The following is an 11473-nucleotide window of genomic DNA, read 5'->3' as shown; positions in this document are numbered from 1 at the left end:
AATGCGTATTTTATGATTGGATTTTCGCAAATATTAAATTGAATATTACATGTGCTGTGTTAGGAAGTAATGCTGTATTAATTCTCTTAAGTCTATAACAAAATGTTAAAATAGAAACTATGCTATTTAGGATACTTTTTTTTTCTAAAGAAAGGACTCGAACTGAGATAGCAGTCACAGGACACCTAAATCTTGCAGAGAAAGAGAATTTATTGCCCCATTATCAGGAGAAACAAAGTTCTTCCCGCCTCGCTCAGGCAGGACGACGCCGTTAGCATTCAGAGGAAAAAGCTGACCATGACCAGACGGAATCCTGTGTTTGAATGGAATTTATGCATCAGGTATGAGCTGTATGAATATGCAACAGGTTATTGTTTTTAGGGGTTAATCCTCTGTTAACAGGTGTCCTTTTTCAGGCTTATGCTGCCCAGAAAAAGGTACCTGGACAACCATAACTCTTTGTTGTCTCATGTTGTTCTAATCCAAATTGTCCAAATTATTATTCCTCTAATTGTATTACTATTTTTATAACCATTTTATTACTATTAAACTTTTAAGATTTTAAAAACAAGTGATTGGCATTTTTCACAACTGTAACTAACAGAAACCGAATTCCTAGAACTCGTGCCTTCCCATCACCTACCCTCACTTCCTCCCTTGTCCCACCCTCCAATACCAACATAAAACCAGAGTATCTGCCCATACCTCCCCTCTCAGCAGTAAGATCCACAACATCCAACACCCACCAAATTAGACAAACAGCTAATCCTAAGTACAAAATTATCACATTATACAAATACATGGTAAGGGCTGTGGTAGTTCACTTAGCTGTTCTGGGGTTGCAGGGTTTTTTTGGTACCAGTAGTGATGTATAATAAAGGAACTGTCACTTAATTCAATCAGGTTTTATTCTGGATGTTAGCACTTACATTTTTAGAAAATGGAACAAAAGGCTAACAATAAAAAAATAAATTAGGAACTATGTAGCAGCAAGAAAAGTCATGTCTTCTTTTTCTTATTCTTTACTTTCCTCTTGGAGAATATGGCATGTTTCATAGCTAATCTTTTACGGATCCTCATTTTTATTCTCTTTCGAGTTTTCTGCCCTTTCTTTTTGTCAGGTCTGTAAAGTAAAAAAAGGAACATAGAGATTAGAATAAAATGAAAAACACACATCTCTGTACAAATACATTTGCTGGTATTCTAAGTAAGTATATGAATTATGTGGCAGTATGTGAAGTACTGTCACAAAAAGTACAATGAACGGTACATCTCAAAATGTTATGGTCTTTCAACTTCACAAAACTGTCCACTTTATTGCCATTATACATTCATTTTATGTATTTATTCAGCATTTAAATTTACACAGATATTGAAAATAAGAAACTCACTGAGTACAAAAAAGCACACACAGAGTTTCATGCTGAATATATAATGCATGTATAATAGAAAGACTTAGAAGGAAGTATGTTGACGTTTAACACCATTAGGAAGTTAAACTAACTAGCAAGTGGATTGTTTTCTTTCTCTGACAAAAGATGTCATAATGCAAAACACTGAGTAATTACAACAAACATACAAAATTTTTATTAGAAAAAGAAATCTTAGTTATCTTCTGCACTGAATCAGCAAAAGAACTAACTGATGGCCTGAAAGTACTAAAACCACTCTGGCTAAACTGACAGAAAAGTATCCTCCTTGACAGAAAAAACAGATGAGGTTTCATGAAATTCTTTTAGCATCCTTTTTAATTTTTTTAGTCAAGGAAAAAGAAACATTAAGATGGAAATTTTTTAGATACATAAAATGAAACATTGCTAGCTTTTGTGTGCCTAAGCAAAACCTGGACATGAAGCAATACACCTGTACCATCTGCCATCTAGCAGGCATCTGATGAGTCTCTGGAGACTGACCCAAGAGGATAATGGTCTGAGTCTCACTGGGTAACATAGGTACAGCTTTGGGAGGGAAAATCTGCCTTCCACTGCTACAGCCACTCAAGTCCAAAATCACAGAAAAACCCACTACTCTGGAGAGGAATTAATGGAAGTGCAGTCAATTATCCTGAACTGGAAAGACTGAGCCATCTGCTGGACCATCTCTTAGCAAATCCCCTTTCCTCTTTTCAGTTAGTTCCATCTGAAGACAAGCACACACCATTTACTTGGCTCTCTGATACATACAGGTATGTGTACAGTGCTGTTCTGTATGTAACAAAAGGAAAATCATGGAAGAATAAAAGTACTCCATGTGATCCTCATTAATGGTGGAGATTTAGATCATACTACAAAAAGCACCTGAAATACCAGAAGGAAAAAAAGCAAAATGTGCTATAACAAAGCAAAAGAGACAGGAAGCAGTAACTAGTGACTCTTTAGTGACTCTTATTATATTGACTCTTCTCTCTGCCCCTTCATGAGGAATTCAAAGGGGATAAAAGCGTTTCATTACTTCAATTTTCAGTCATCTCGACAGAGTCCCATGCACCAGTCACCAAGTCTGCAATCCATATAAATCAGTTTTGAAAGAAAACCCACAGACAGGGAATTGGGAGCCCCAGTAAGTGACCTGCCTTTTATCCCACCCTCCCTTCAGTACATACTCCCCAGCAGTGCAGCAAGTGGGCAACAGGGAAAGCTGACATCAGCACCTAAAGTGGAAAATCATCTCTCTCTCTGTGAATTGATTCCCTGACATAGGATCTCAACCCAACTGAATGCTGCATTTTAGTGTATTAATGCAGTATCACACTTACTGCCAAGCTGCTCTGCTGTGGGACAGACTGGGACAGGCACTGCGCTTGTGACCTGCCTTGCCACAAACGAAACAGCCACTGTCACTCTTCCCACAGCTGTGCTTCTCAAGAGTGCAGCACTTGCAATTGTCACAGTGAAACCAAGCTGAAAAATAGATAACATGATTTATGACCTTGGAAAAGTTTAAAACATTCTGAAACTAAGCTTTAAATACAGGCCACATTACCAGGTTTTTAATTCTGGATTAGCTTTACAAAGATAGATGTGGTCACCTTCTGGTCCCTTAGCACATTACTAGACATACTGTCAAATTAAGTGTGAACTATTTTGCCATTAGAACTTTTATCCTGTGTGTCATCTTCAAAACAAAAACAGTGCAGATGTTACAATGTACTTACAGATTTTGATTGTTGTAACTGTAACAAAGATAATGGCTTCATAAATTTATACAAAGGTATAAATACAACTAAATTTGTGCATGAAACATAATTTTATCATCATCTCTCAAACGTCCTTGCCTACTTGTTTAGGAAATTCAAAGTTTAGAAAATTAGGAAATACTTATATGACAATTGGAAATATTTATGTTTTGCCATGATAGATATAAATGGGATTTAGTGTGCCCTGGCAAGAATTTATTCCACTTCCACACAGTGCAAGTACAGCTAAACTAAAGAATAGTAACTTGTGTGAAATTGAGACTTTTTGTTTATTCTATGTCTTCTGAATTGTGTTTTACTTCTTTCACAGAATATTTTCTGGTTCGGAATTTCAGTTTCTTTGGACTAAATGCACTTTTATTTAGAAAATCTTTTTCTGTACTTACAGGGCTTTACACATTTTTTGCAAAGAACACAATGTTTCCATCGTCTGCCATCCTACAAAAGACAAATAAATGGTTTTGTTTATTGAACCCCCCACTGATTTTATCTTAAAACAGAACTACTCCTGTAGGGTCCCCATAGGAGTTGTTTACAGGAACAACTCCTCTGTAGGAAGGACAGTAACTCAGAAACAACAGTCCTGAGAATCTGTGAAAACCACATATGAAATTTTGAAATTAGCAAGTTCTACAACTTCAAAGCCTGAACAAAAATGCATGTGTCAACAGACCACAGCTGGGTAAATTCTGGTCTAAGTGGCAAGCAGCAAACTTGTCCTGTCCTCTTTGCAACACAAAGGAATTAGGGAAAGAGAAATTAATTCCCAGTAGGTTATGGAAGATGTACAGTGAAGGTAATAATAAGTCTGTGAAACTGAACTGCTGTGGGTTTCCCGTGGAACTCAGTATCCAAACAGGTTTTTACCAAAGCAAGTACTGCAGAGGTTGTTATCTGACTGCTGCTAAAACTTCCATTCAGAAAGAAGTGAAAATACTTACTTTTGATGTACATAAATTGCATATCTCACAGTGCTGGTTACCAGAACTAACATATCGCTGACATACAGTGCAAAATCTGGGAAAAAGATGTACTGGTTCACTATTGGCTCACAAAACAATTAATTTTATACAATCTTAACAGCTAATGTAAGGACTGCAAAATCACTTTGTTGAATTAAAAATTCAATCTTTGCTACATAAATGACCACTTTGGCCATTTACAGACAGTACATCCACAGAGTAAAATTCAGGTCAAATTACCAACAGTATCAGTAGTAAATGAAACTAAATTCCTCTCTCCTTGATGCTTCTCTTACAAGTTCATTTTTTTGCTACTGTATTAACAGCTGATTATCAGACATAGCTGTAAAATTCTCTTGTAGATGTAGACAGTATTTCCTACAGACAAAATAAGGAATCTCATAATTCCACACTGAAAAATTTAAATGTCTTTTTAGACACTTCAGCTCTCCTACCCATTGTTTATATAATATGCAACTTTAGAATGAGAGAGAAAAATGTGGTCTTAATGCTGGCATCCAAGTTAGGCAAGACACCATGGAACAGCACCATCCCAAACTCCTTTGGAGACTTTATGCCCTAGTTAAGAACCAAGACACTCTTTCAAAAGTCACCTGAGCATTAATATATCTTACCTATATCCCTCTTCTTCAGGAAGCACAATCACACTTGGGGTAAGGTTCGTGAAAATACGGACAGGAGACTGTCTACGGCCTGTCTTGCCATGTTTATACAGTGCATGATTATCATAGTCTACCTAGAAAAACAAAACCATAGAAAGATTCTAAAACTGAATGCCAAGCACAGGCAGAGCTATTTACATATGTATTATCTTTATAAGTGCCTTATGAAATGCTTGTATTTATATACAAGACTCTAACCCCAAATCAGGTTACAAATTCTACATGAAGTTTTTTGTTTCATTTACCTGTAAATTTGTGCAAACATAGTATTAGGCTAGACTCACTACACTTCAATAATCATCTTGTACTTATTCCTTTTTGCTTGTTTGCATGGGATATGTAAGATAACATTGCAGCTGATTACAGAGCAATCTGCTGTATAAAAGTATCTATACAGCTTGGTTTGTCAGTACAAGGGATGACATCTGAACCCATCTCAGAAAAATTATAAAGTTGCAAATCTAATCAGCCTGCTTTTTCCAGCACTGCCTTCAGAGACTTGTCACAAAAACTCTCAGCTGTGAACACTGGCAGGAATGCAGTCTAGCCTAGCATGAGTTTTCCACTTTCTTCAACAATTTTCATTCCACAAGACTGTTCAGAACATCAATACCAGAATTCATGCAGAGTTGTTATATGAAAAAAATAAACCTTTAGCATCATGAATACCCATGACTAAGCTCTCAAAACACACTGAAGTATGTGTGTGCCTAAACTATGTACTGAAAGGATACAATACTGAAGAAGCTGATGCCAGATTATTGCTTCATCACTGACAAGTTCACTTATTAAGTAATTCCAAACATTTCCATCACTGTAATTGTAATCTGATGTTTTGGAGTTGAAGTTTTGGAGATGAAAGACCTTAACTTTGTAATATATATGTTTTGGTTTTTTTCTAGGCCTGGGCACTACCCACTGACATTGAACATATGTGAAGAATGAAATACTCTTTATCAATTAATCTATGAAGAATTAAATACTCTTTATCTGCAACAAGCACCTGTCAGAATTAGTGCAAATTTGTTATACTGAAAGCCTGCCAGAAGAAATGAGTTCATGGATAAATGACAGGTGAGTTAAAGATACATAACAGGAACATGATCAAGTTATCACAGATACAACTAATAGAAATACAGAATCCAGGCTTCACATGAACAAGGCCCAGCTATATAGAAGCACTGCCACTGCACCTGCTTTCACTCCTATTCCTTTCACATTGCACACAACTGGTAATTGGCAGATTCACTGGGTTCAGCCATACCTGGTAATCCATCATACTGAAGCTTGGGAAAAAGTCAAGAATGCGAGACTCAAAGAAGTATGGGAATATCCAGAACATGGGCATCTCTCTGTTGTCATGACCTAGTAATGAAAAAACTTGGGGGTACATAGGAGAAAAACATAGTACATGTAGCATGAGAAATTTACAGTGGACATTCCAAGTACATAAACATGGATATGTACATCATGTTGGGCAGAAGCACTAGCTCTCTTAGGCAACAGAAAGTTTTGGCATATTGGACATGTGGAGATGTAAGTGCCACGTAACTAAACTCTTGATATCCACTTAGGTTGCTAAGAAAATTTACTGGTTTGATAGCTTATTTTTTTCTACCTTTAAAGTCCATTTTAATTGCAAAGTAGATTTGCAAAAAAAAAAAAAAGGGGAAAAGTTTTTAAGATAGACTTTGAGAATTGGGCATTACTGAACTAAAAATATCAGGAGAGTAAATTAGGTACATGATAGTTCACCTTTAGAAATTATAACATGAGAGCGCTCACATTCACCTGAGTAGCAAGAATCACAAACTTATAGATAGGTACTTTTTCCTTAAAGTGATGTTACAGCACAAGCCACCCATCTGTCTGTAATACATACCTTCTTTTTCTGTCCCCCTCCACATTGCCATCAGTTTTTTAAAGCTAGAAGCCAGTGCTTCCACTAAACCTCCAAATGGGGGATCAGTTACCATAATGACTCTTTCACCATTCTCTTCAAACAAGAATTTCCTGCAAGTTTCACGTGCAGCCTGTAAGAAACAGAGGTTCATTTCCAGGAATCATGATTCAAGAACTGTAAACATATTGTCTCTGGTAATAAACCGATCACGATCACGGCAGAAGAGGGAACTTTGCTTCCCTCTTGTGGAGGTGAATTTCCTCTTAGGTAGCATTAAAAAAAAACAAACACAAAAAATGCACATAGGTTTGAAGGACTGAAAACAAGTGCCCTGTTCAGCTAACATATAAAACATTACTGAAAATCAAAGCATGAAACTGCCTCTTTTTCAGTAGTTCTCTTCCATTCAATTCAAAGTTGACTATTACATTTATGCTAACTAATGTGGCTTACACACCTTAATTGCTGCTTCTATTAAAATGTTTTTAATTAATTTATGTTTGCCCATGATGTTTTCTACTAGACTAGTCATGAGTTTCCTACAAAATTCTGCATCAACAACATGCACTTTTTTACCAAAGCACTCAATAAATTCTTGGCCTTACCTCTCCGCCAAAAAAATGATGATTGAACATGTTGTAGTGGCAAAATTCATCCTCTGTGTAAAATTGTGAATACCTGTAAAATAAATTTTGATAGGAGTAGAAAAATATAAGTAACTTTTGGTCTGTGCTAAGATAGGATATTTAGGGTGAAAACAGACCTCAGGAAAAACATCATCTTTGGGTTCTGATTACTGACAACACATACCAATACTGAGAAATTCTTCAGTATACTTACTTACTTTTCTCATCAACTGGATGTCATTTGTGTATGCATACAGGAACAGAGATGCAGAGACAAGAAAGGGGAAACAACCAGCAATTTATCTCTTAAAGCAGTAGGAACACCCATCTTTGTATATGTTCTTCAGATATGTAAACATATGTTAGAACCCACCTGAAATCAATATCTAGCAGAAGGCTTCGAACATTGAATTCTTCTTCTTGTGACGCTTTTGACTGGATCATTTCATGAAGCCTGAAGTATAATTGGAAGAAATTTAACACATAACTTCAGAAATTTAACATTTAACTTCAGAAATGATCTTGCAAGACAAGATGCTGGGTACTTTACTAAACAAAAACCAAACAGATAGAGGAAATTGAGTGGCCTAAACTTGGGTGATTCCATTTGGCCTGTACTCCAAGTTAGAAAAGCAGGTTAGCCTTGAAAGATGACAATCAGTGGAGTCTCCTGGATCACCACACAAAAACACACAAGGTCAGAAACTCCACATCACTTCCATAACTACCACAGAGATCTGAAGTGTGTATGTGTGTTATTGGCAGTGTTGCCAGTCTTCTTTGGTATATTATAAGTTCAAAACTAGACTTCACCAGATGCTTAGATAATCCCAAGAGGTTCACCAACAGTGAACCTCTTGTTATGGGAGAACCATTGACTATAATCATTAGTAAGCTGTACAACTTTGAGAGAGAAATATTACATGAAGGTGCAACAGTTCTCAGGGATGTACCTGGGTGTTCCAACAGAGAGCACTCGTCTGAATCCTAAATCTGTAAGGAGATTCAGTAGGAACTGGCAACTTCTGTCTGCAAATAAATACTGTGCATTTGTTTTTTTATTCTCCAGTGGATACAGAAGCTGACTTGGGCTTTTCAGCTGGGCAGTGGTGATATCACACAGGAACTGGTGATCTGAGTGTTTTTTCCATTCTGCTGGCAATAGCAATTGCTGGCATTCCTGGCAAAACCTCCTCTTTGACAACGGCAACAGAACAAAATTCTTGTACCTTTAAATACAAAAGACAATAGGGAACAAAGTTTAGCAAAAGCCTCTCTCAAAGATAGGAAGGGGAGCCATGGAGGGGTTTTTTAATATTTTAGGAGTTCAGACATTTAAACTAACAATGCAGTTTACACACTGCTCTCACAAAACTCCACAAGAATGAAGTATTATTTATACAAAAAAATAAATTCAAAGGACACTTTGAAATGCATAAAATATTGCCACTAAATATACTTGGAATCTCCATAAAATAACTGGATTAAAGAGTGAAGACTCCATTAACTATGAGCAAAGTCCTGTATGTTTATACATGAAATTCAGACATCACTTATTACTATGTTACCCTTGCTTCTTTTCACAATGTTAAGCCTGTTACTTTTGTAGACTAAAGTCAGGAATAAATCTTTTTTTAACAGAAATTGCTACTGACCTCTTGTAAGCACACTAAGAGCACTACCACAGGAATGACTATACATACCCCCAAATAAACCCAACCCCCACCCCCAGCTCCTGGGGTGAAAACACCATGCTCTAGCTTAGTGTTTCATGCTATTTCCTTTCCTTTGCCAAAAAACAATCCTTATTTGCCCAAATTCATCTTTTCATATTTTAAAGAATCCTAAAATGTTATCTCTACATTCAGAGTACCTAAACCTGCATTACTACATCTTTACTGCAGAAAATATACATTAACAATACCTGTCCACGTTCTGTCTGTGTGTAAAACAAGGCTGATGACTTCTATTATATTCTTCACGTGCTGCAAGCCTAGCTTCTGACACCTGTAAAATGTGCATACATGAAAAGTTACAAAACTAACAGCTACTGCTGTGTGTGGTACATCAAATCTCAACATGAAAGAAAGGGTGCATCAAAGGTCTCATGCTTCAGCTACTTAGCAAGGAAAAATAATCACATTTATTGTTTCAGAAGAACAAGTATGTCTGCAGCACAGGGCCATGTTGCAAAACAATACAGGCCTCTCATTGTGAATTTAAACTATGCATTTCATTCTCCTATCACATGTAATACTCAGAGAAAAACTCAAAAGGTGATTTTGAGGAAGACAGAAATAGCCATCCTTTCCATTAATGTGTGCCAGCAGTTGTGGTCCCTCAGAAGAACTCTGATCTGATCCTGACAAATTGATGACAGTAGAAAAGATGTCCAAGTCTTGTGTGAAATCACTTCTAAGGCATGACAGCTCCTTGTTACAATCTGCACCTGAGTCTTTAACATTTCAGTCTCTCACACTCTTCTCTGAGTCTTCTACTTTGTCCCCACAAGACATACTCATGGTTTCACAACAGTTTCAAAACATTTGGTCAAAACTTATGGAACTGTTTTACTTAAAGAAGACAACAATAAAACTCAGTACACAAAAGACATCATAATACAAGTGATATTCAAAATGAATGACAAAGAGAAATTGCTGCAGATATTCTGACACTACTGAGCACCATGCCAAGCCCCACCATCCCGGTATTTTGTATACCCTACTGTTGCTTGTATCCAATAGATTTTCTCTATCTTAATTAGGAGAAACAAGGGTATTTTGGGATCAGAAGTACCCAATTTTGTTCAACATTGCAAAGCATTGGCAAACTTCCTATATGTTCTGGCAATAGAATAACAAATGCCAGCTTTGCTCAAAATGTACACAGCCTTTCTTGAACGCTATATTTGAAACATGTTCTCCTGACAGAAATAAGTGCTCAGCTAAATATCAACTATTACACCAAGTTTAGAAAATAGCACTTACCAGAGATTTCTGCAATAAAATATACTTTTAAAATTGCTAAGTAGAGGAAAAATCACCAATGTTTTATAAAACCAAAGAATGACTTGGGATGGAAGGGACATAAAGATCATCCAGTTCCAACCCTCCTGCCATGGGTAGGGGCAACTCCCACAACACCAAGTTGCTCAGAACCCCACCCAGCTTGGCCTTGAACACTTTCTGGGATGGGGCATCCACAGCTTCTCTGGACAGGTTTTCCAGTCCCTCGTCACCCTCACAGTAAAGAACTTCTTCCTAATAACTCATCTAAACCTCTCCTCTGAATGCTCAAAGCCATCACCTCTTGTCCTTCCACTACACGCCCTTGCAATAAATCCCTCTCCGGATTCCTTGGAGCCCCATTCAGGTGTTGGGAGGCTGCTATCAGCTCTTCCCGGAGCCTTCTCTTCTCCACGCCGAAGAACCCAAATAACCGAATAACCCAAACTCTCTCAGCCTTCCCTCACAGGCGAGATCCGCCAGCCCTCTGATCACCTTGGCAGCCCTGGTCTTCAGCACAGCCTTCAGCAGTGCCCTCTTACCTTCTCATCTTCCCACTGGAAAAAGTTACAATCCTTTCTATCCCTACAAGCCGAACAAGCATAGAATCTTCTTCCTTCCTCTTTTCCTTGGCTGGTCTTCACAAACAGAAGCGCGGGACCTAGGGACAAACGCGAGGATAGGATAACACAGGGAACACCCGCAGCCCTGTTTCACTGCTCCGCTGCAAGAGCCGAGCTTCCACAACACGGCCTTCACAGGGGCTGCTGCAGATCAGCCCGCGCCGGGAGCCGAGCACAGGGACGCTGGGGAGGTGAGCCCCGGGCCCGGCTCACCGTGAGGGCAGCAGGGCGCGCCGGGCGCCGGCCCGAGCAGGGCGAGCGCTGCGGGCCCCGGCAGCTCCGTGCCCGCCGCCGCCATGGCACCGCCTCCGTCCCGACGGGCACCGCGCGGCCGGGCTGGAGGCGCCCCCCAGCGGAGCGGCGGCCCCGCGCAAAGCCCAGAGCAGGCCCGGGGCCGCGGGAGCCCCACACACAGCAGCGCTCATTGCTTAATAAACTGCTCGGACAGAAACCATGGCGAGCTTATAGAGGCATT

At 38.7% G+C, this 11473-nt stretch overlaps 1 protein-coding gene across 2 annotated transcripts; it reads right to left on the bottom strand.

The window, feature by feature from the left end:
• Positions 1-900: 900 nt before the first annotated feature.
• Positions 901-11296, bottom strand: ZCCHC4 (zinc finger CCHC-type containing 4). Of its 2 annotated transcripts, none has more exons than XM_058803802.1 (13): positions 11212-11296; positions 10918-11036; positions 9295-9377; positions 8324-8599; positions 7744-7824; positions 7350-7422; positions 6724-6874; positions 6106-6221; positions 4794-4915; positions 4138-4213; positions 3583-3634; positions 2756-2900; positions 901-1123 (listed from the first exon to the last, which is right to left on the bottom strand). In XM_058803802.1, exons 1-13 carry the CDS (start codon positions 11294-11296, stop codon positions 1000-1002), a joined length of 1503 nt encoding a protein of 500 aa, XP_058659785.1. In that variant the 3' UTR covers positions 901-999. The 2 variants fall into 2 exon arrangements, with proteins under 2 accessions (XP_058659785.1, XP_058659786.1); XM_058803803.1 differs by having other exon boundaries at positions 6106-6206.
• Positions 11297-11473: the final 177 nt, after the last annotated feature.

Source organism: Ammospiza caudacuta, chromosome 4 (genome assembly GCF_027887145.1).
Source record: "Ammospiza caudacuta isolate bAmmCau1 chromosome 4, bAmmCau1.pri, whole genome shotgun sequence".
Taxonomy (NCBI): Eukaryota; Metazoa; Chordata; class Aves; order Passeriformes; family Passerellidae; genus Ammospiza; species Ammospiza caudacuta.
Note: the sequence above shows the minus strand (reverse complement) of the source record. Positions and strands in the feature narration are given on the sequence as shown.

Excerpts from the sequence above, each read along its gene's own strand:
- ZCCHC4 (XM_058803802.1), bottom strand. The coding sequence starts at position 11,296 with ATGGCGGCGGCGGGCACGGAGCTGCCGGGGCCCGCAGCGCTCGCCCTG. Across the intron at positions 7,825-8,323 it reads CTCTCTGTTGGAACACCCAG|GCTTCATGAAATGATCCAGT; the intron begins GTACATCCCTGA and ends ATTATACTTCAG. Across the intron at positions 1,124-2,755 it reads CACAGCAGAGCAGCTTGGCA|ACCTGACAAAAAGAAAGGGC; the intron begins GTAAGTGTGATA and ends TTTACTTTACAG.